This window comes from Sparus aurata, chromosome 23 (assembly GCF_900880675.1).
Source record: "Sparus aurata chromosome 23, fSpaAur1.1, whole genome shotgun sequence".
NCBI classification, from domain to species: Eukaryota; Metazoa; Chordata; class Actinopteri; order Spariformes; family Sparidae; genus Sparus; species Sparus aurata.
Genome location: NC_044209.1, coordinates 8,542,153 through 8,567,167, shown reverse-complemented (window position 1 = coordinate 8,567,167; position 25,015 = coordinate 8,542,153). Strand labels below are relative to the sequence as shown.

Sequence of the window (25,015 nt, the reverse complement as noted above, 5' to 3'; positions counted from 1 at the left end):
ATACAGTGAGCCCATATTAAATGATTCTGATGTGCCCTCCCAGAGGCTACATATCCATAACATTTGAAGGGACATAAACCATTAAGCAATCTAATGAATAGCCTCTCCGGGCTTTGTAAGTAATCAATAATATCTTAATATCTTGTTCATCCCCCTGCAACCCCAGTGGCTCTCCTGACAATTCTGATACTTAAGAGTCTTGTATCTTATCTGACCGCATTGATACATCAAATGTGTGATGTGACGTATGTGTCATATCTGAGTAATGTGACAACTAAATGAACTTCCTGCTCACTTTCCTCTCACAGTTTTCCCTCCATGCACTGCAGAATCAACAAAATAACTCACAAGAAGAAACATTTGAGATAAGAATCCCCTGCACATTGGACCTCTTCAGCTTTAGTTCAAGACTTCTTTTACAGCGCACAAAGACTTCAAATAAAACGTTAACAAAACAACAGGAGGCTAAGCAACCAAATCAATCTTTATGGCCAGGTTGCACTCCTGCCACTGCTTTCATGAATTCTTTATTTGATGTATGGGACAACAGAGCACAGGGGGAAATGAGGCCAAAGCAACAGAGAAGTGCAAACACATCTCATTCCATTTCAATAGCAATGAATAGCAAAAAGAACAAAGAGCATAAGGAAATGTTGCCTCTCCAAACTTCCACACAGCAAACACAAACCGAGAGGCACGGTTTAAGAGGCCGTTTAGAGGAACTCTCAGTCTCTCAATCCAAAGTCTTGTTTAAAGTATGTGGCAGGGTAAACTGAATGACCGTGGCTGCCATTTCCATCGTGAGCACTCATATGTTTACGCTGCCTTCATGTTGCATCATCACAATCATGTAAAACATTTGAAATCGCTCAGTAAACCCATCACTACGCACATACATTGTTTCGGCCCTAAATCGTCATTCTCCAGGCAACAAAGTGTCAGTGTCCACTACTCTGCCGCGGATTGTCTTGCTAAAGGCGGGCCAGATGTTCGGATTGGTTAACAGGCAGTCTCTCTAACCGTGACGCCACCTCCCTGGCAGGCTGCCAACCCACTGATCTGAGATCTGGCACAACTCTAGCGCAGTTGTTCGATGGTTCCACAGGAGAGGCGGAGTGACCAACTGATTTTGGTAGTTTTCACCCAACATATAGTTTCACCTCCTCATTTAGAACCAAGCTGCGGTTCATGGTACTCAGCCGTGTGGAGCCGAATGTTGGCCTTCACATTTTAATACAAAGTTCTGCCAATACATGAAAACACAAATCATCACTGAACTCAAGGGGAGTGATGCATAGAGGAGGACTTAATATCAATGTAAGCACTAGTGAAGTAAGAGGATAAGTTCACTCAAACATGGAAAGTCAGTCATACTCTCTTCCAGAGACTTTGATTATGCCAGATGAGTTGTATGGAGCCATTTCACATTTTTAAACAAGTCCCCATCTGCTTCAGCTGTCTAGGAGAATGCAGCAACACTGTTTTGTTTTGTGGACTATGAAACTTCACCCGACTCTCCATCGGCAGGGGGGTGAGTAAAGGATGATTGAATTTCCATTTTAGGTTGAATTCACCCTTTAACTGTGGCACCATCGCAAACTCTTGGGCAGGATCTGCCTCAGGCTGAATATTCAATAGAAGCATTTGCATAAGTTGTCCAATCGAGACCCTTCCTCTTGACATAGTTTTCCTTAGTATTGGCATACATTGCTGCTCATCTGCATTCAGGCAAGTTTATAACATATAAGTGCTTATAGCTTCCATGATTTGATTGCATAATTTTGTCTGAATGACTGTAATGACAAAGAGAAACACGAAAAAAATCATGTAACCAGCTGACTGAGAGGTAGCATACTGTTTTTTTTATCAAAAAGTGCAGTCTATACATTTGGAGATGCATAGTATAGGCCATAAAGGCGTACAGTAGGTGACAACAACGTTGTCGGACGCACACGGGGGCTATAGATGATACTGTAGTGATCTTGTGAGAGACCGGCTGGAGGTGGACACTGCTCTCACTGCTCTCTCCTTTAACGCATGGACATGCACCCGGACGTCATCTCAGAGAAAGCCAAAATGACTGGAATAAATTTAGACTGTGCACGACTTGCTGCTTTCTGTGGAGTTCACGTTACCCATGGTAGTGTCCAGAACGCAACACGACACACAAACTTTCAAAAATCGTCTTACCTTAAATTACAGTCAGAGCGCAGTCCTTTCGCGAAGAGATAGCTTCCCCGCCTCCTCTCTTCTCTCTGTCGACCTGTTCGGTCTGCGGTCTGCACAGTATGTTTCCGCCTGGACATGAACTTTGCAATGTGTTCACCGCAGCGGGGCAGCGGCTCTGTGCTGCTGCTGCTGCTGCTGCTGACGACAAGTGGACTGGAAAGAGATGGAGAGGAGGAGGAGGAGGAGGAGGAGGAGAGGTAGGCTAGTGAAGAGGTGGTGGGTGGACTCAGGGGCATCTCCATACTAGTCAGAATCGACTCTTTAAAAAGTCTTGAAGTACCATTTAAGAGGTTCCTAAGAGGTTTGTAGAACATAAGAGGGCATGACTTACAACAGCCATGTGTCCTGTCATGTTAAACGTTACATTTGAGCAAGAATGAAGACACATGCAGGCTAAAAGACAAAAGAGCACATGAAGAAAAGTGAAAAGAATAGAATAACAATAACATGTTAGTTTGAGGTCCTCAGAGGAGCCGGTGTGATAAAGACAGACACCACCAACGGCTGCAGAAATACACCGCTGTGACTCTTCCCACACTGTCCTGTCAGTGCGTGCTTGTGCTTCTGGCTAAATATAGATATCTGCACATGCTTTCATTTCTTACTATATTCAGTGTGTGTGTGTGTGTGTGTGAGGAGCCTCCTAATGCCTGAACTCATCGGGTCTTGACCTCGGGTCCTCTCTGTCCCATCGCCTTAGACAAATGTTCTGCATGTGAACCAACTTTAATTTGAGCTTAGACTGCAATGACTTGGATATTAAATCAAAATATCGAATGAGGCACACATGTGCACACACACACACACACACAGATATCATCCTTGACCTTTACTCATCTTTGTGAGCACAAGCTCTTGAGTGTTCCCAGGGGTGTCATCAACCTCTCTTCTCTCTGTGACCCCTCCTCACCTCGCTCTTGACAAAAATACACCCATCACCAACTATCAAGTCACTGAAAGTGCGTGCGTGCATATGTGTATATTCACAATTTGATCAGATTTTCAGAGGCAGTTTCAGAGTAATAACACTGACACTGCACTTCTTGCAGAAAGCTCACAGCAGGCCATCAATAAGTCCAACTTCTGCCCTTCGCAGGTTTGCAAATGCTCAGGGTTGTTTGGTTAACTGAGCAGATATGTGAATGCTTCAGCAGTGTGGCATACACGGTGCCTTTGTGTCCTTCCGCATCAGTTTGTGTGGTCGGTGTTTCCTGACCTAAAACACAAGCTCAGATACAAAGGATGGTGAGAGTGTGTGGGGTGTGCGTCACCACACAAACAGTGTACAGCACATTTACCAGACATCAGACCAAGAAACTGTAGAAACATACACTCAATATAATATGAAATAATATATAATGAACTGTCCTCACTGAAAAAAATTAATAAATCAATGCGTCATGAGAATTTTTTGTAAGATAGTCGAGAGATTTCTTGTGGATGAACCGAGGCTCAAGTGTCCGAGTAAATTGATTGCTTGTTTCGACAAACAGTAATCAATTTACTACCTAGAAATGAATATCCCATGCTGCGTGGGAACACTTGGACACGTGACAGAGGCAGAATCAACTGAGGGATGAGATGAAAGAGAAGTAAAAGCAGGGTGAGCACAAGAGAGGAGGCTGATCAGAAAACTGAGCAATGGAAAAGGGGGGATGAGAAAAAGAGGGACATGGGGTCGGGGAGCAAGGTGAGGTCGGCCTTGAGAACAGACATGAGAAACGAGGGGGGGGATCATCTTCTCCATGAATCCGGGAGGGCGAGCAGCTCCTGCTGACAACAGCTGTAACATGTCAGATGCTCTCTGATGAGCAGTGAATGTGAGGGAGAGGGAAAGAAAAACCAGCAGACAGAAGGAGTTATTTAAAATGATGATAATGCTGGAAATGTCAAGATTTGTGTGGAATTGTTTTCTAATCACTGTTCTACATTGAGGTTGCAGATGGTCAAACATAGAGGACAAACAGTTCAAAACATGAAGTTCCTGGGCATGAAAGGAAGAAAGAGAAGGAGGTAGAGAGGAAGGAGCGCTAGTCAAACAGGACGGGAAATCTCTGAGACAGAAAAAGTTTTCCTTCACAGGAAATGGCTTTCTCACATATCAGGGAGGCAGCCAAGAAGTTTTTTCAGACGCTTGAAGCCTTTTAACTCACTGCTGTCGCTCAGACCAAATAGGTTCATCCAGTAAAAACACATTCAAACAGGTCATGTGTGAATTAGTGCAAGGGAGATTCCGGTTCACCCAGAGCATCGCTCTTCATGGTGGGTGTCCATGAGTCTGGATATACTTTTTGTTGGTTTTGTGAATCTGGCTCCTGGTCCAGAGGACAGATCCAGGCTCGACTCCTGTTCTCATAAAACCCAGATGTGCATTTGGAGAAAGAACATTGTTCGGGAAGTGGGACTGTTCAGTGGAAGGGGGTTTCGGGGTCCAGTGGTGTGATGAGGTTGATACAGGGAGGGTTAGGTTAAGGAATATATGAAAGAAGTGGACCCCTGTGTCTTTGTTTGGATTGCGCTCCTGTTTCCTTGGATTCTGACCCGCCAGGAAGCTGAGTGTTGGCCCACAGACAATACAGCATTGTGCTGTCGAGGCTACAATAAAAAGACACACATGAACACACAGACACATACTGAAACACTTAGTGCTGACAGTCACTGAGCAGTAACTGTTCACCCTTTTTTTTTTAGAAACATGGTCTAAATTTAGGAGTCAGGTGTTTTTTTTATAAAGGTACGGAAGAGAGCATTGGATCGTGACAGCCCTGCACAGTAGTTATTCATCCTTAAAGGAATATCCCACCACAGAAACATCTAAAAACGTTCAGATACACGCGCATGATAATGGGTTTATTGGCTGGTTTCGTATGTGGACAGGTCTAATATACTAGCTATATAACATAAAGCTAAAATCGTGTCATTTTGACATAAACTTTTGTAAAAATGTAAAAAAGAAATCACCAGGAGTCTGAATATCCAAATTCAACACATCCGCATACCATAACGACTGAATAGGGTGATTGCAGCCGACTCCTAAAACAACATGACCATCGCACTTTACCACAACAGGTGTAGCGGACCTTCATCGTACGTTCACAGTTTGGTTTGGTTTAAGCAAGAGCACTACTCAGTTTGGTGTGGACACTAAACCTGCTGGGTTTTGGTGTTTTACGTTTGTAAATTAAAATCACCCACTATTGATTTATGCATACAGGACATGAACAGCACTCCCGTGGGCGAAAGTCCTGCGTATGTTTTAACTGTCCATCCACCTCATCCTCCCTCCTATGCGGACTCTTGATACTCCTACTCCTGAATTCCTCTTTTACTGTGGTAATATATATTATGTTCAATACACACAAATATGGGTCAATTTGCACAGTCGACCTACTGTATATGGACATTTTTCAGCCATTTACTATTCACACCATTCCACATTTTGCCTCCTCAAGGCATGAAAAGTACACATTTTCCTGTCCTGGTCAAGTTAGCAATGGTCAATGTGCGTCATCTGATTAGTATTTCAGAATAAAGCTTTCTCAGAAACATTTCAGCTGACAGTTGTTTGGTAAGGTTCAGGCGCCAAAACTACTTGGGTTAGGTTCAGGAAAGATCGTGGTACATGATGTAAGTTAAGTATGTTACATAAGTTTGTGACATTACATACATAACGTTACATACATAAGTTAAATGTGTTGTATAAAGCTCACTGTGTGTAAGTTAAAAGAAGTTACTTTTGACTTGTGGTTTCAAACAGAACACAAACCCTGGGCCGTGGGTGAAAGTCCTGTGTTGATAACAATCCCACATTGTAGAGCATAGCACTACGTAGAAGCAAAAGTTATAGTTGGTAGACATTATACCTTCCAGCAATGACACTTGATGACAGTGAGGATGATTCGTAAGTGTACAAAATGTAATTTCACCATTACTTTATAGTCAACTACTGATTATCTGTTTTACAGGTGATCATTTTAGATGCAGCGTTAGAGTTATCCCGAAAGCTTAGATCACATGGGAGCTAGACTGGAAACCTTTGAGTCCTCAGCCTCACTTTTGACCTTTTCTGCTGATGTATATACAACTTTTTTTCATTTTTATTGTGTACTCTCAAAACTCATCCTCGAGCGGAGGCTCTTCACCCTTGTGCCAACTGCCCGAAAAGATTGCATGTCAGTTAGATTTCTGAATCTCCTGGTATTGGTGATAGCGTCTGCCTTTAGAAATATAAATAAATAAATGAATGATACAATTCACTCACAATCTGAAAAAGTAAATTTAACTTCCTCAGAAGCAGACCACACTGAACAGCTCGGCCAATTCTGTAGTTGTGACTGAGTCTCAGCGGGCCCCTGTCCCTGTATGTCTGCCTGGTGGGGAGACAGATGATGATGTCTGGGAAAGCTTTTGAGCATTGAAACCAGCCATTGTATTTCCAGACATATTGCATTTAGGGGTTAGAGCGTACACACATACGCTGACAGAGCTGGACATGGAAGAGACCAAATATTGTCGGGGGTTTATTGCACTTCCTGTAATCTTAATGAATAATAATCTCCAAATCCCTGCAACATGGCATGCTTTTGTTCTCATCTTTGTCTGTTGGATGATCCCGAAAATATTCTGTTTGTGAGATTACAGACGAACATTGTTGTGTAAAGCTTGAAATAGAGTTTAAGCGTCTCACCACACTGCCACCCTCTTACTATATCATTCCCGGGAGGACTGGGTTTTTTTCCCCCTGGTGTTTGTTTTGTTGGTGTCAGTTAAAAAGGGAATCCCTAAAGCCAGAGAAATGTGATTCAGCAGAAGGTGAAGCACGCAACAAATAAAAAACAGATGTTTAGACCTCATATGACAGAGCACCCAAAAAAAAAGGAAAAAGAAAACAGGAACATCACATCCACTCACAATACAGTCGATGCACACTCATAAAAGTATACACACATAAATTCTCAGACAAACATGTGGACTGTTGATGCTAAAGTGTTGGGCCTATTGTGACTGCTCCATTACTCTATATGGTTCCTGTTCCGTGGCAGCTTTTAGCATGTGGTTAGCGATGGTTGCATTTTTAAAACTGTTTGTGTATCTGTAAATTGATGTGCAGTGGTTGGTAAAGCTGTCCGTGTCTGCAGTTCAAATGTGTGGTGCAGCTCGGATTTAGACAGCTATGTAACACCCTGTAATTCAAATGTCAACCCAAACCTCACTCACTCTGGAAGGAGAGTGACAGGAAGGGAAGCAGGCCAGGGCGTCAGTTTCAACTGGCACCAAGGAGTCGTGTGTGTGTGTGTGTGTGCGTGCGTGCGCGCGTCATAGTGCAGGGAATAGGGGTACTGGAGCTGAGGGAGAGAGACTGTTGCACCTGGACTAAAATGTCTTTTTGTAGTCCTGCCGTATGTGTTTGTAGTTCATATTTTAACTTCCCTCTTCTCTTCATCTGGTTGAAGCTGAAAAAAGAAAAAAAATGAATGTATTACCTTTGATTAAACGCCACTTCAAAAATTGGTTAGACCACATGAATACATTGTGTTTATTGCCTGCTATAAGTAAAACGTAATCTGCCTATGGAAAAAGTGAGATAGAGATCTTGAAGTGCTTCTCAAATGTGTGAATGTTGTGTTTTATTTCAAGCGTTATATATTTTGACAAGGAATGTGACTAACTGGCCCAAGAAATAATATGTAATGATTTAAGAACTTAATCGTGTACACTCATGTTAAGTTACTCCTTTATTGTGTCCTGCTTGAATGATGACTTCTTCCAGCCCCTCCAAGTTTTTCTAGATGAGGTTCTGTGATGTCTGATTTGTATCAAGAGGGATCAGCCACACTGTCTCCATATGAGCGTTCTTTGTCACCCAAAAAAAAACAACTTATTCATTCACACAGCAGGTCATGGAAATTAAATCAGCAAGTCGTTCAAGTTTATTTGGTGATAAACAAATACTCCCTAAAAGTGCCCTCTGGTTTAAATGTACTAATATTTTATGTCCCGCTGATTGTTTGTCCAAGCATTTTGTTTGCTTCAATAAGAATTCCTTCCTTCACTTCACGACCCTCCGGTGTTATTGATGTTGATTCCATGTTAAACAGGAAATTGCATGGTATTACTCTGGGATGTTTACAAGATCTCATTAAGTCACACTGATGCTGCCATATAGTTGCAGAGCTTAGAATTAGAGGACGTATCAACTGCGCATACCACAAATGGCTTTTCTTGGTCAAGGCGAATTTATCACCACGGCACCTTTAGATACATCTTCGTCTTTACAAGTTCAGGGTGGAAACACATGTTGTGTCTCTCACTTATAATCTGGATTTTGTCACAAGACATCAGATAGCCTGATCAATAGTGAAAACTACTGTCACAGTATCCTGCCTGCAAAGGAATCATAAATCACATGTCAAGATTTAAATCTGTCTCAATTACTCATGCCCCCATCCATCTCCTGCCTCTGTTTTCCAAAAAAAAAGTCAGAAAAGACACATTCTTCACGGACACAAAGGGGCGATTCTGTGCAGCCGCCAGCCTTGAGTCATAGATGGAGCCACGGGGGGTCAGCCGCTGGGTGAAGAGCTGGGCCTGTTGTGTGCCGGGCAGGATCAGAGTGGAACAAATATAGAAATGAAACCCACAGACACTGGCGCTGTTTAAGCATTGTTGATAGATAGCTATGAATTAAGAAGTATTTAGATAAAAGCGTCTGATTTGTGGGATGGGGGCACTGAGAAGCAGGGTCCTCCCATGGGAAATTTAGAGCATCACATACTTAATTTCATGCATTTTGTTCATTTTTATGCACCAATTTCTGCCTTTTCTGCATGAATGTATATTGAAAATGACTTAATGTATGTAAAGGAGTTACAATAGTCAGGAGCAAGATGACAATGCAAAATAACTTTACAGCAGATAAGGCAGTAAAGCTCTCAGGCAAGCAGCTCATAATACAAAAAGTGCCCAACCTGAACCCTACTTTCATGTTTAAGTGTGGTCTCCATCCCTCCCAAAATCTAAGCCTTTTTAGTTCCTGTTGTCTTGAAGCTGTAGGCAAAACAAAATAGTAAATGGTTTGGTAGTCTACTGGTTTGAGTACGTGTCTCATACAACTTCCTTTTTCTTGTCTCTTCAAACAGAAAGCAACATCTGATCATCACTTGCGGTCCGCGTAAAAGCTAATCACCCTAAGAGCTGAAAACCCAAAGTGCACGGTGCACGAAAGGAATTCTGCACGGTCTATTTCTGTGTGACTGAACTGTCACGATATCACACATTCCAGCATGAGCCAACTGTGGGGTCCAGTGCTGCTGTCAATGGCGCCTCTGTCCTGCTGTCACCTCAGAGACAACAGGAATGCTCATCCACTGCAGCCCTCCCTCCCTCCCCAACCACAGCCTAGATGGACTTTTAGAGGATGGATATTGGTCTGTTGGAAAAAGGAGGCAGAGAGTAGATGACAAACAGCAAGACTGGCAAAGAGGAATGGAAGATGAACAAAGAGAAGAAAACAGTGGGCAAGAGGGAAGAAAAGACAGACAGACAGACAGACAGAGGAGGTACGAGCATGAGTCATAACCAAAGATGGCGCCAAAAATAAATGACCTACTCTATTTCCTGTCTGTAAATTCTCACATTTACATAACTAAGCAGATAAACAGAACTGTAATAGAAAAAAATACAACAATCATCACAGCTCAACTAATTTTTTAGGTCTCGTGATGTGTATAACTACATATCTCCAAACCCCAGAATTATACTTTAGTGAAGTGAGTGAGTAAAGTGTAGCCTATCCCGAGCTACCGTGAGTTACCTCGGTAATCAACATACACACAGTTCTGGATTTAAGCCTCTTTTTATTAAGCTCCAACCAGTATGACCAAGTAATGCACTCCAGGGACCGATCACAGCTCGTGCATCTCGTCTGCAAATGTTACTTCAGTAAAAGTCACCCATACAGATAGTAAGTCTTAAAGAATCTGTTATTGACTGTACTTCAGTATCATGGGTGGCAATATCAAAAGCACAAACAGAAGTCAATTATACACATGTTTACATATGAGTCCACCTATTATCAGCCTGGTATGCTGTTGGATTTGATATACATATTTTTATCTGATTATTGGAATCAGTTCTTTTATATTTTGATTTTTTGTTATTAAAAAGTGCTACTCTGGCTCTGATGCAATATGCAAATTGCAAAGTAAGGGGTTAGAAAAGAAGGTACAGTATTTGCCTCCCGAATGTAGTGGAGGGGAAGTGTAAGTACTTCAAATTTGCAGTATTTGAGTAGATAATTACATTACATTACATCACTGCCTAACCACATTTCCTCTATTGTAAGGGTAAATATGAGTCCATTATACAATATCTCCTTTTCATCCTCTTGTCTACATTTACTGGCACTGTCTCCAAGCAACAGTACCGAGACCCCAAACAGGAGGCCTGTTTATTCAGGGGAGGCCCAGAGACTGAGGGCAGCCTGACATTTCCTGTCCAGATGCCAAGAAAAAGACACATTCCTCTGCCAGGCACCCCATGTATCCTTTCTGCCTTCATACTGTATCTGAAGGACACTTTCGACCCAGTCGTGTCCCTAACACTCTTGAGTTAGCCAGCTGCCTGAGAAGTGGTATCCATGTGTAAATATATTTCTGTCAACCGACAACTTTGGTGAAATTATATATACCTCTACAGTGTAGTCTGAATGCAACAAACACAAAGTCATCTTTCTTGTCATTTAATGCGCCACTTCCACATTCTGTTAAATGATTCTGACAGTGACCTTTAATCATCCCACTGATTTTGCATAATTTGTTTAATGGAAAGATGCACTTGCTTGGACTTGTTGTGACCTTTGCATCACTTCCTGGCTCTTATTTTTTTTTTTTTACATTTTTAATACCGACAAGCTATCTGGTGGCACTCCTGATCAAACAATATGAGTCACCTTTCCCATGTATTCAGCAGACAGATCATAACAGTCACTCTGTGGGTCAGTTCACCCATATGGCTGTAAAAAACAAAAATGTTTAAAAAATGAAGTGAGGATGAAACTGTGTGTCATTCGGCTGTCAGGTTTCCCTTGACACTGCTGGTGACTAACCTGCTCTCCTCCAGGGCACAACGTCGTACAACATAGTGAAGGTGGTAAGCTGTAGTTTGCTATTTATTACAGTGAAGCACCTGGAAAGTGACTCACAGTGTTGATGAGTCACATTGTCTTTGTCGTGTATAGGTGACAAGCCCTCATGACCAAACACCCAATTAACAAAAAAAAAAACAGTCAGGTGAGAGCTGAACGAGGATCATTTGTTTCTTCATTTGTTTTCACCTCTGAGAATATTTTTCAACAGTATTTCTGCCATAATGCTGTGCGTGTATAGGCTTTATATTCATGTGTGGACAATCATTGGTTGAAAGCGCCATCTAGTGCTGACAGTCTGAACCACAGATACCATCACTGGGTGCCTTTCTGTAATAATAAATAAAAATAAATTAATAAATAAATAAAAAAACGTTTCTGCCCAGTCGATAGTGCTGTTCGAGGATATCCGCTGCGATGTGGTCATAAGTGGGACTTTTTCTTTCCTCCCCGGGTCCCGATTGGCTGGTTGTGGTTGACCGAGGGTGGAGGACCCGTGCTCTCCAGTCAGGTGGCGCCCACACACCCACCGCTCACTCAGTTTCACTCCAGACTACGGAGCTCAATGGGATGTAGAGGACTTGGTTACACTCCGCTTCACTTGGCCTCATCTTCAAAACAGATTCAAGACATGAGCGGTAAGCCAGCGTTGAAGATCTCAACAGACATTAAATGATTAACAGACTTATCTCGGTCAGTCAACATATGGCTGGGCGCTTTCTCCTTTTTTAAATCAGTGATAAGGTCCTCAGGTCCGGTTTGTGTCCAATACATTAAATAGACTGCTTTGTCTGAGGAAAGGTGTAAACTTTCGGTTTTAATTAATTTAATACAATAATCTACCAAATTATATTTCATTCTCAGACATGTGGACGTCTGTGATGCTATGTCCACTGTGGAGCATGTTTCCACTGGATTTATTTTTATTTTTTTTCTGTGTAGTGACAGTCTTTAAAATCTGATATTATGTGTGGCTGAATTTAGTTTAGTTGGACCTGAACTAATGGTTCAAGTTGCCTTCAGATTTTTATTTATTTATTTTTTTCATCAGTTCTGAGTTGGTTTGAAAACTTTGACAACAAGCTTTTTTTCAAAGCAGTTATCACAAGAATCTGAATTCCTGGCACTTTTACAGCAACTTACAGTATATTTTTCAGTCAGGTCAAATACAAAATTGCACCTCATATTTATCATAGCTTGACACAAACATTTCAAACTTTCACGCTAAATGTAAACATTGCCTTTTTAGACATAAAATATCTGATGTTTAAAGAAAGAAAGAAAGAAAGAAAGAAAGAAGAAAAAAATGAAAGAACTGGTTACACCACTCTTCTTGTTGGAATATATTATCTTATCAATAGATACCACACAAAGTTTTGGTTCATTAGTGTTTTTAATGGTTTTCCCTGAGTGGGAAGCAGATCTATTTTTCACAGTTTTCAGCAAACCTAAGTTTTAGCTTGGTGCTATCGATCATTTTCCAATAAAAGGGGACAGTAGATACTGGGTAGTATTCCAATTTGTGGTGAGTGTTTTCTACTACCTTTGGTGTAAGGAGGAGGAGTTAAGCCATAATCACACGAGAACCGTGTCTCAATAGACTGTTTATGGGTAGTGACAGAGATTCCAGAGCTTGCAGGCCTGCCTCAGCCTGCCCCTTGTAGCTCAAATAGGTCAGATCAGCTGCACAGAGCAGCAGGCACTTCACTCTCATTATGAGTAAATAACTCGGATGGAATGAGTGACACAGCAACGCTTTATGATGATAACTTCATTTCCGTGATTTCTTAAGATATAGGTTGGTTCTAGAAGTTCATTTTAAATGATTTGTGTGTAAAGTTTATCACAAGTTGGCTTAGAATAACGGTATTTACATTTTTTTTATTTGATCAGCAGCACATAGTGCATTTTATGTCAGGGATGACAAATGAGAGATGAGAGAGAAACTGGCCGTCTGGACCTCTGTGTGATTCTTACAGACTCACTACACTGGTTGAACCAACAGAAATGAGATGTGGGATTTTGCCCCTAGACCAACACAGCATTTGTGTTGTTATGGTGCACTTGTTCAGCAATTTCTCACTGGATTTGGACCTCTAAGCAATCATCTATTTTGTAAAATGTACACAATTAAAATAAAGTACACTTCAATTATGTAAGTTGTTGGTTTTTTAACAAATTCCTGCAGCTTTACTCACTTTCTCTCATTGTCTCCTCCACAGTGTGAAGTGAATGGGGCTGAGAAAGCTTTTGTCTGCGGTCCCCTGGTGTGTTTTTAGGTGTGCAATATGAGTCACGCCAGTATTTTCATTCCTTCGCACTGAGACACTGGCCTGCAAAGTGTCCTCCCCACCATGGTTTACGACCCTCAGAACAGCAGACCCATAGCTCTACAGGAATTAAACAGTGTCCAGTACTGCTGCTGCTGATGTATTAACACACAGCGTATGAAATATAAGTTCTTGCTCGTTGTGCAAACATTTACTGGCTTTCACCTAATAAAGGTGTCCGCTTATGTGAGATTTAACACCATATCTGCTGTCTATGAGGCAAATGGCTTCAAGCTATGTGTTCATCCATCTGACTTGCATTCATCTGATGATTTCCAGCCATCTGATCTCTCGTTCCTTATCTGAGTGGCAGATAACCCAGCAATCCTTATGCATCTTTAGGAATGACTTCTATTATACAGCCATTCAGTGCTGGACAGAGTGGATTTTAATTAAAGGAGACCTAACCCTCATCTTCTCCTTATCAGACTGTGCGTGTTTAGAAACCACACTGGTGACATAATGTAATGACCCATTTTAGAGCCGTAAGATTTGCGGAGACACAGATAAGCGTAGTCAGACAATAACAAACTCCAATGGAATTCTCCATTGGATAAACTATTTTGTCTAGGACTGGACATTAGGTATGTCTGTGATCTGGCCTTCAGGGTTGAAGCGTGATGCTGAACGGGAAACTAGCAAAATATCAAAAGCTTCATGGAATCAATATTGCTAGATTTTAAAAAGGTCTGTCTTCCTGTCCAGTGTCAATGCATGATTCTTTTATACCATGCTCAAACTTGAGTTTGCGTGTGCATCCTTGGCCTCTTGCAGGTGTCACAGATTGGGCAGAGGAGGAGGACCAAGCTCAGGAGGAGGTGCGATCTCCTCCCCCGTGGTCAGAGGAGCGCTATGAGGAGCTTTGGGATCGCGTGGAGGGCGTACGGCACAAGCTCACACGCATCCTCAACCCGGCCAAACTCACCCCGTATCTGCGCCAGTGCAAGGTCATCGATGAACAGGATGAAGACGAGGTGCTCCACTCCACACAGTACCCACTGCGCATCAGCAAGGCCGGTGAGAGGCGGATGTCACTTGCAAACTTCAGTCAAACAAAATGCTAGCACCAACCATCAAACTGCGTTCCATCACAGTTGAGGATCACATTGTCTTCAAGAACTTGACTGAGAATTGTCATGTTTTTTAACTGTCCTAAAATTCAATGTAATCCAGTGACAGCAGTCGTCATCCATCACTATGTTGCAATTAGGAACTGCTAATAGCAAATTCTTTATACTTTTAATGGTGACAAACGTCTTGTGGAAAAGAACAGGGCAACAAGATGCAATATGGTCTTTAATCTTTACTAAGGTAAACTGATACAAATGGCTGATTGGAATATAAGAAACCAATCTACAATTGCACAATTCTACAAGTTGTTTTGAATTAGGTTGCAGTAATGTACGGATGACCTGGATGACACATGGAAAGTACAGTACATGCTGTGCATTCTTTTATAAAATCCTCCCAGAAAGGAAACATTATGTGTCAATGACGGCACAGCAGGTTGTCAGAGAAGAACAGGTGGGAGAAGATAAATGTTGTAGTGTGAGAAACAGGCAGGAGCTAAGGAGAGAGTAAGATGAAAGACAAGCCAAGTAAAGGGGAGCGTTAGGCAGACGGACAGGAATGAGGAGTGAAAGAAGATAAAGATGAAGGGGCGATGTCGCAAGTAGAGACGGGATGAGGACAAGCACCTGATATCACTGTTGTTTCTTTGCCAGTGAGTAAGCTCATCCTCGAGCCAGCCATTCATCATAGTCATGTTGGAAACAGCTCTGTAACTACAGGGGTAAATGACACTGACATCAAAGAGGCAGCATTTTTATGGTTTGCTGTACCAAAATGCTGACATTGCTTTTTTTCCTAACACGAGCTGCGTTTCTAGCGTGGCTATGGCTATTGCCACTGTAAAAGACAGTGTTCCTGCGGTTCATTTGGCATTGTTACAGACTTTGTTTTTTTCTCCCCCTTTTGTTGACCAGGACGTTTACTGGACATTCTGCGTGGTCAGGGCCAGCGAGGTCTTCAGGCCTTCTTGGAGTCACTGGAGTTTTACCACCCAGAGCAGTACACACAGCTGACTGGAAAACAGCCCACACAGCGATGCTCCCTCATACTGGGTAAGCAGGGATTTCCCCACATGCTGAGGATGGCAGAGGTGTTCATGTTAAAAAAAAAAAACAATCAGAGTACTTATATATTACATTTACATGTGTGGTGAATAAGGCCCACTGATAGCCCTTGTTCAAACTGTTGGCCCACTTTAATTAAGTTTTTCCTTCTGTAATCGAATAAGTAAGTAAAGAGAGGCGGATTGAGAGAACAGAGAAACATCTGTCTGTGGTATGAACATTTTCATTAATACCCCTTGAATGAAAAGACATCTGTATCTGGCATGTTTGCAAAAGGCCTCTGTCAAGACTGTTGAGTGCGTCTTTATGTGCTAGTGGTTTCATTTTTTAGACACTACGTTAAAGTGGATGGTTGAAGTTTAATACCGCAGATTGTAATCTTAAATCGTAAATCGGACTCCTTTTTTTGTTATGTTTTCACTGGATATCTACATGGGAGGCTGTGTAAAGGGTTCTCCTGACACTGCAAACACACTAAGAGCTAAGACATTCAATCTTTGTATTTGAATGTAACATGGCAGGCAAGCAGGTCTGAGATAAAAGCACTTAAAAAGCTGTTAACAGCTGACCTTTTAGAGCCAGAACGTCAAGTGTGCAAAGTATCCTAGTAGATAAGTACTATCTGCAGAGCCGAGCACACAATTCTTTGTTATTATGATGGTAAAGAGTATCCACAGCCTTTCACTATATTAAAATGGAAGGCTTTTGAACATTTGGCCCTAATGGTATCTAAAAAGAAGATCAAAAGCTCACCTCTGCTTTGACAAAGTATACACACAATGTTTCAGGGTACCCAGATATTTAAGCGCACGCTTGCCACTTGTACAAATTTGCAATTTCGAATGACAAATAACTGAAACTTGAAACTCGAACATTAAAACAAGCTTCTCTGACTCTTTGCGTGTGAATTTACCCCTCCTTTCAATAAACACTAGTCGCCATGACCTGTCTTTGCTCCCCAGATGAAGAGGGTCCAGAAGGTTTGACCCAGTTTCTGCTTCTTGAGGTGCGTAAACTGAGGGAGCAGCTTCGAAACAGCCGTATGTGTGAGCGACGTCTGTCTCAGCGCTGCCGGATGGCAGAGGAGGAACGCAGCCGCGCTGAACGTAAAGCTCAGGAGTTACGTCACGACAGGCTGCAGCTGGAGAGGTTTGTCGACCTATTGCAGTGAGCTTGGATTGAAGTTTTCTATTCTGTTGTTGAGCTGTGAAAAGAAAGAACGTCCCAGAGAATGATATTCACTGTGCTCATGGGTAAGCAATGGAGTTATGGAAGAAACTTTTTTTTGTTATCAGCTTCATGAGGGAGTAAATTGACTTTCAACATCCAGTCGTGAAATAATCTGTTTTACAATCTCATATTAAGGGGTAGGGTTGTCAGAAGTATCTATACTAGGATTTTTCAATACCCCATTGACACTTTTTAAAAAAGATTAATTGAGAGCATTTATGATTTTGATGTTAAGGCTGCGACAGGACTGGGAGTCGGCCAGTCGAGAGCTGGGCAAGCTAAAGGACAGGCACCTGGAGCAGGCTGTGAAGTACTCCAGGGCCCTGGAGGAACAAGGCAAGGCCTCCAACCGTGAGAGAGAACTACTGACGCAGGTAGGTCGGTTGGTAACATAAGCAGAATCAGAAAGTGTACACTGAAAATTCCTAGTGTTTTTATATTAACTTTTAAACATGATTAACCTTAAAAGTGTAAGGGGAACACCAGTCACCAGTCTTTACTGAGGAACTGAAGCAATCGGGAGCCCCTCAATCAAAAAAATGAAGAGAGAGGATGAGTCATGTCCCTTCAACCACCACATTCCTCAGCTAATCTCGACTCGCAAAGCAGCTGTATACATGCTGTGGAAAGAGTGGATTTCCCCCAGCTTTTCCCCGTCCCCTGTTGCTCTCTTAAAGTTGTTGTTTTAGGTTCTTCCTGACAGCCCAAAATTTCTATCATCCAACAGAGAAAGCGGTTGTTTGTCATGTTGTATGTAGAGATAGGGAACACTATCTTCATAAATTTTGTTTGACAGAATGATAAGAAAGTCAAAATTACCGCCCAAGGTAGGTGAGATAGCTTCAGCCGGCACACAGCTGCAACGTGATAGCTAAAGTGAGCTGTTCTTCATACTGTGTGGATGTTATCAGCACACTTGTATTTAGTTTGTGAGCTGTCACAACATGTCGACCATACCGCTGAGGTGCAATCAACTAGGCGGCAGATACTTTGAGGTATTTGTGGTAACCCTTTTCCTTAAAAATGGTAATGTTGCTAACAAGATGTGTTATTTCAACTATGGTCATGTAACCTTACGTGCAATGTGGCTGCTAATCGAGGTATGTAGTAGGTCTTGTAATTGTTTCAAATGAGCACTTACTTCCTGGAACAAAAGTTTGGAAAGAAGATATGTGTTTGTACCTCATATCTTACATTATAGTCCTGCACTAAAAGCTTTTAAGTCTTTTATACTACATTTTTTTGTTTTTATCATTAATGAGTAGATGAACAACCCATTGTTAATTCATTTTAAACATGTTTTCAGCAGCATAAGCGATGCCTGTTGGGAAAGTGTAAAATCCCAGCTTCCACATCTTTATAGCTGCTTTGCTTGTTCTCCATGCAGGTAGAGGAGCTAAGGTCCAGGCTAACAGAGGCAGAGAAACTCAATACTCCAGGGAATATTACGCCGGTGAAAAGAAACACTTCGCTCTCCAATGGAGTGAATGGTTCTCCACCTGCTTTACCAGAAAAGCCGCTGTGCCGTACTGATGTTGAGAAACCTGAGAAGAAAGTAACTCAAAAGAGGGACTCAGTTCCTGCCACTGGAGTCATAGTATGTGTTTAAATCTACCATGTTTATCCTCTGAAAGCACCTTTATAACTCGCCCTTTTTCATCGTAGTTTGACCCTCAAGCCAAAGATTTGTTGGCCGTTTTCTAGTTGTGTCTCACTAAAGATGCACTCTTTTATGTCCTCAAAATGTTCTCTCTGTTGTTTACTCCAGGCTCTGATGGACATCCTGCAGCAGGACCGCAGGGAGTCTGCAGAGCAGAGGCAGGAGCTCTGTGACATCATTTCTAGGCTACAGGGGGAGCTGCAGAGCGCTGAGGAGCACAGGGACAAGGTGAACAGTTATCCAAAAATGTTTAAGATTACATTTCATATACAGTGTTGAATGGTTGTAATGATAAACTATGTTTGTAGTTGGAGTTGCAGGGTGAGCAGCTACAGCTGAAGGTGAGAACTCTCCAGTTGGACTGGGAGACTGAGCAGAAGAGGTGTGTGTCCTATTTCAACCAGATCATGGAACTGGAAAAGGAGAGAGACCAGGTCAGTGTGAGGGGAGAGGGTCTGGCTCGAGCCTGGAAGTATGGCTCACATTCATTACCCTGCCCAACGCAATCTGTAACCATCTTACAGCATGAATCAGGGTACATTTGCAGTTGTGCTGCACTTGAGTAAGCCACTGTGTATCCTGATGCAGATGTACGCTCTGCAGGCGTTTTCTATAACCAGCTATGGTTGCAAAAAACGTATGCAGAGCAGACTGGGCCTTTCGGGAGGAGGACCTTAAAGAGACAGGAGTTTATATGTTCACACAGAGGACGAATAGAGGTGCTGCAGCAAAGGACAATACGTGAAAAAAAAGTTTTCTGGGAACACTACAGCCTGCAAACATTTCATAATAGAGACCCAACGCATAAATACCTTAAAATTAGCATTATATGGGAACTGTAACACTTTCTACAACATGCAAACTTATTTTCTCTTACTTTTTTTCATCTTTTTACCAGGCTCTGCATAGTCGAGACAGCCTGCAGTTGGAGTACACTGACTGTCTGCTGGATAAGAACCGTCTGCGTAAACGCATTGCGGAGCTGCAGGCCAACCTGGAGCAGCAGCAGAGGGAGCTGGAGAGAGAGAGGGAGAGGAGCCGGGAGCAGAGGGAGCAGAGCAGCCCCTGTCTGCACTGTGTGAGTTAACACGGGCCGTACAGTGAGTTAGGAGTGCGCAACTGTCTTTTCAATGCGACAAAATATGTTTTATACATGTATTCCTCGCTGTGTCTGCACAGTCCCACCTGTCCCTGTGCAGCGAGGACCAGTGCTACGGACCCTGCTGTTCCCTCGGGCTGGACCTGAGACCCCAGGCCAATAACTCTCATCTGCTGCTACGAAAGGTCAAGGCTGGAGTTTACAATTCACAGCAACAATGCAATCACCATAGCCATATCGATGATTTGAATCACAATCAGTGGTCCTCATTTGTAGGAATGCGGTACTACAGTCAATCATAGGATTAGTAGCTGCTGTAAATGTAGTGTAACCTCTTCTTTATGTACTGTAAGGGATCGTTTGCACGGGACACAACTGTTCAGGAGGCTGCAACAACATGTTTACTCCCATTGGTATTACAACGCTATGCGAAGAATGCAGCTTTGGGACTGCAGTCTATCTTTAGTCATGAGATTAGATCTGATCCAATTATTGTCTCGAGAATGAGACATTATAGTAGATTCTTATGCAACCCTTAGCATGTTTGCACCTGCACAATACCTCTCACCAACTGTGAGGTCATACTGATAATTTCCCGTCTTATCTGTGCCACAGGCGTCCTCTAGAGGCCAGGCCAATGAAAACTCTGAGGGTAAGTGGTGTGCACTGGAACACCTGGGAGACGATTCTCAAGTTTTTGACCGGAAAATACGTGCCCTTGAATACTTTATTTATTTAATATAGATTTTATATATATAGACTTTTTTTAATTTAAATACTATTTCTGCTCCTTCACAGATTCGTATTGTAACTCAGAGGAGAATCTCCTTTCATCAGTGAGTATCACGGCTCTGCTCATTAACAAGCACAGGAACAGAAGGAAACACACAGAGAATGCGTGAAAGAATGAGTGTGTTTTCTGCTCTAGGACAATGAAAAGGAAATAAACCGGCTCTCCACATTCCCCTTTCCTCCGTGCATGAACTCCATCAACCGAAGATTCAACACGGAGTGAGTTTATCAGCCTCACATATCTAATTTCCTCACCTTCATTTAATTTGATTAACATCCCTTTTTTCTGCTCTGAAAAGGTTTGATTTGGAGTCCTGGGGCAGCGATGAGAATGATAACATTACAGGTATTATTTGATTTTGTCATGTTTCTCATGAACAGCTGTCTTCTTTCTAGACAGAGTAAGGCATTTAAGTACCCATCGACTTTGACCAGTTGTCAGTGATGCAGGACAAATAAAGCAGATTAACTTCTAAATGATTATCTGTGATTCTCTAATTATTTCGCGTGGCATCAAAGAACAATAAAACAAAATACAAAGGGCATTGAATCCCGTCCAGGTTTTGCTTTCTTTCTGAGGCTCTCTGGTGTTTTTAGGTGAGCAGATTGAACCTTCTTTGTGGGATTCCTGTAACTCCCTACACTCTCATCTCTTCCCCCCTGACCTGGTCAACCTTCCTGCAGTCTCTTCCAATCAACCCAATCCCGATGTTCCCAGGTACAAACTCACAGTTTTGAGACCTATCAATGAAAGCCACTGAACATATTGTAAGCATTCACTTATGTGACCTTTTTTCATTTAAAGGAGAGATAAAATTCTGAACCTGAAAACGGGCATAATATGACACCTTTAATAACCAATCAAGCCACTTACACACTTCTCTCAGTCTAACCCCTTCATGAATGATGATGATGATGATGATGCAAATTTTACAAAGCTATGGTGTAAACATGGTTCATGGACCTTATATGACAAAAATGCCTTAATACACAACCAAAGATTAATTTCGAGCTGATGCAGTCTTATGATAAAATCCCATTAAATGTTAATAATAGGGTCCAACAGTTTTTTTAATAGATTTAACACTATAATTGCAAATATTTATGTGACATACATGATGCGACTGTATGATAAAAGAAATGTATGGAGCACAGAACCAGTAGAACGTTTTAGTTATAGAAAGTGAACTGATCTTTGCCAGACCTTTCCATGTTGTCCATGTCGCATCATACTTATCTGTTGCTGCCGCTTCATGCCATCTCTTAGGATACCCCCCCGCTCCCCTTCTTCAAGCCCCCCCACCTCACCAAAGCAGCGAAAAGCCAGTCTAGCTGACGATATCACAATAGTCGGAGGAAACGCTACAGGGATCTTCATCAGCCACGTGAGAGCTGATTCCCCAGCTGAACAATACGGACTGAAGGAGGGCAGTGAGCTGCTAGAGGTGTGTGTCCGTACAGTGAAAAGATCACGTGTGAGGGTTGTATGTGTGAAAACACGCTTCATTAAGAGGATGTGTGCTTCAGATTATGCTTCTATATGGACTTTTGGACAAATGCACATCGCAGTTCTGCCTGCAAATGTGTGCATTTTGGAACTCAGAAATCTTGCAAGATCATTGATTGCAAAAAGCATGAATTTAATAAAATTTAAGAAAGGGAAACAAAGATGAACATGCGACCATAAGGTTTGAACATAACACGTTGTTTTTTTTCTTTCTGTGGTCCAGCTGGAGCGAGTCCTGTTTGGTGGGGGCAGTGTGCTGCTGAGCCAGTGCACCGCCGAGGTGGCCCACTTTTCTCTGCAGTGGTGGACTGAGCCGTCAACACTCAAACACCGGAGCAACCCGGAGGGTGAGGGAAATAAATATATGCAGAAAACAGAAATACTGTGTTATTGAAACCTCTTCCCTTGACGCACATAAAGATATGTCCATTCATGCCTCAGAAGGACTGAGAGACTAAGCTGTCCCCTCTTCTGTTTCCTAGCATACTCCAAGCTGTGCTCCCAGCTCTCAGCGCCTACTTTTATGGGTGCTGACTCCTTCTATGTTCGTGTCAATCTCAATGTTGAGCCTCATGGTGACCCTCCGTCTCTGGGTGTGTCCTGTGACGACATTATTCATGTCACAGACACAAGGTACAATGGAAAATACCACTGGCGCTGTTCTCTGGTGGACCCACACACAGCCAAGTCCCTGCAGGCAGGGACTATGCCCAACTACAACAGGTAAGTTATAACATTTTACTGTAATATTATTTTTGACCATATTCTAATTCAGGCCAATAGCTCTGAAATACCATTCTAGCCTGGTTTAAATCATAGTATGTAGTATGTTAAATCAAGCCCTTAGCATTGAATCTTTTTACAGTAAAGAGTGCATATAAACTGAATTGTACTATTTTCCATCTCAGGGCACAACAGTTGTTACTTGTAAGGTTACGGAAAATGGCCCTGGAGCAAAAAGACTTCAAGAAGAAGGTGATAAGACTGCTCAAGTTTGAAATGGCATTAACAGCAGGCTCAATTTCAGTCACTGTGCAAGACCAAACTATTCCACGACAGAAAACCTAGATTAACATGACCTATTTTTTGTGCCATCTTCCTGAAGTTCTTGAAGAAACCATCTGGACGTGTACGACTGGTCAAGGCAGTCGACCCCGGTTGCCGTGGCATTGGTTCCTCACAGCACGTCCTGTACACACTCAGCAAACGTAAGATCCAGGAAAAGTGTTCCCGAAATGCAACATCAAACCTGAGGGATAAATCTTTTTGTGTATGTGCACATTTATGCAAAGACTGTATACCTTCATGTGTGCCTGTCCCCTAAGGTCATGAGGAGCACTTGATCCCATACAGTGTGGTGCAACCAGTGCAGGTTCCGACTAAGCGGCCGGTCATCTTCTCTCCCTCTCTTCTCTCCCGTGGACTCATAGAAAGGCTGCTGCAACCTGCAGAGTCTGGTCTGAAGTTCAACACCTGCCCGCCAGGTATTTGCACAGCAAACACACACGATGCCCCAAAACACCAGTTAACAAACTTGATTCTTAATTCAGTCTCACATGATACACTACAGTCTCTTTCTTCTTATATATCCTGTGGTTTGCAGAGCCTATCCAGGCATCAGAGAGACGTGACAAGAGAGTATTCTTGTTGGATTCCTGCAGTCCAGACCAGGCTCTGGGCATACGGCTGCAATCAATACAGGATGTCATTAGCCAGGTAGTGACAAAAAGATAATCTTATTGTTTGTCCAGCTGCAAGGCATTCTGTTCAGTGATTGTAGCTATCTTAGTTTGGGGCTTGAAATCAGTAAACATCCACAGCTATTACCTGTTTTCTTAAAATAAAGCACTCTACTGGTAATAATAATGAATGTACATTTGCACAAATTACAATCTCCCTTTGTCTCTGTCTCAGGACAAGCACTGTCTGCTGGAGCTAGGCCTGCCCAGTGTTGAGAGCTTATTAAGACAGGGGATTTACCCTATCGTCATCTATATCCGCCCTAAGAACAAAAAGCACAAGACGCTCAGGTATGTGCACACGAATTTTCCAAAATAAGCATTTTACTTCATGTGTAGAAAATGTCATATTACATATATGTAAAACGTCTTGCCTAAATGTTCTTCCTCTAACTTGTGCTGTGAACTTCGAACACTTATAATAGGAAGTTTTTTCCACGGTGTGGAGAAGAAAGCATAATGGAAGAGGTGTGCCAGGCCGAGGAGCTGCAGTTGGAGACACTTCCCCTCCTCTACTACACTCTGGAACCCAGCGCCTGGAGCTGCACTGAGGAGCTGCTGGCAGGCATACGCAATGCCATCCACAGCCAGCAGAGGGCCGTTGCATGGGTTGAACTGGACAGGCTTCAGTAGAGGATAGAGATACAGCAGAATGTGGATATTCTCTGTGACTAAAGAATCTGCCCACAGGCACCACACAAAGCCACATTTGATCATCCTTTTATTTTGATAGAGTGGATCAAGATCAACTTTGGACCTACTTGGATTTTCAAAGAAGGCCAGATTCTGCCTGCTGTACAAGCATACAAACATGTACTCTATAATTCATATCTATAAAGCCAAGCTGGACTGGCAAGAAACATTCTAATTAAAACAGATTTGAACCACACAAGGAGGGCATATATGAAAATACCCTTCCCAATACTTAGCTGTTTTCTCTCAACAGGAATTGTGTAATGTTACTTTTTACGATTCAGACACCTCAATGCACTCAGTTTTATTATATAACTCAACTTTAAAACTTATTGTCAAGGGAGATGGATTGTTACGTAGACGTAGATTGTTAGGGAATTTGGATCATTTGTCATTTACCCGTGTTGTAAGTGGAAGGTTAAGATGTGAGGACACAATGAGGTGTAGATGGTTGTT

The 25,015-nt window shown here is 42.3% G+C and overlaps 2 protein-coding genes across 4 annotated transcripts in view; one reads left to right on the top strand and one right to left on the bottom strand.

The window, feature by feature from the left end:
- The window catches only part of cdc42ep1b (CDC42 effector protein (Rho GTPase binding) 1b), a 12,592-nt gene extending 10,195 nt beyond the window's left edge, over nt 1-2,397 (bottom strand). For both annotated transcript variants that reach the window (XM_030408567.1, XM_030408568.1), the window contains exon 1: nt 2,191-2,397. The gene's annotated coding sequence lies outside the window, so the exon portion shown is untranslated. The remainder of the gene's footprint in view (nt 1-2,190) is intronic.
- On the top strand, nt 1,119-25,015 carry LOC115576070 (caspase recruitment domain-containing protein 10). 2 transcript variants are annotated; one of them, XM_030408565.1, is made up of 28 exons: nt 1,119-1,531; nt 9,369-9,788; nt 10,646-10,769; nt 11,350-11,376; nt 11,468-12,012; nt 14,479-14,721; nt 15,690-15,827; nt 16,802-16,988; nt 17,305-17,443; nt 18,457-18,666; nt 18,838-18,957; nt 19,038-19,163; nt 19,628-19,807; nt 19,909-20,013; nt 20,444-20,480; nt 20,627-20,664; nt 20,757-20,839; nt 20,920-20,966; nt 21,218-21,338; nt 21,888-22,065; nt 22,351-22,474; nt 22,610-22,850; nt 23,036-23,102; nt 23,233-23,335; nt 23,453-23,611; nt 23,731-23,843; nt 24,042-24,157; nt 24,292-24,499. In XM_030408565.1, the coding sequence occupies exons 5-28, from the start codon at nt 11,940-11,942 to the stop codon at nt 24,497-24,499; spliced, it is 3,156 nt and encodes a 1,051-aa protein (XP_030264425.1). In that variant the 5' UTR covers nt 1,119-1,531; nt 9,369-9,788; nt 10,646-10,769; nt 11,350-11,376; nt 11,468-11,939. The 2 variants fall into 2 exon arrangements, with proteins under 2 accessions (XP_030264425.1, XP_030264426.1); XM_030408566.1 differs by having other exon boundaries at nt 10,646-12,012; nt 24,292-25,015.

Coding starts and splice junctions, on each gene's coding strand:
- LOC115576070 (XM_030408566.1), top strand. CDS start 11,940: ATGGGATGTAGAGGACTTGGTTACACTCCGCTTCACTTGGCCTCATCT. Junction 16,989..17,304: donor GACAGGCTGCAGCTGGAGAG/GTTTGTCGACCT, acceptor TTTGATGTTAAG/GCTGCGACAGGACTGGGAGT. Junction 22,851..23,035: donor ACTATGCCCAACTACAACAG/GTAAGTTATAAC, acceptor TTTCCATCTCAG/GGCACAACAGTTGTTACTTG.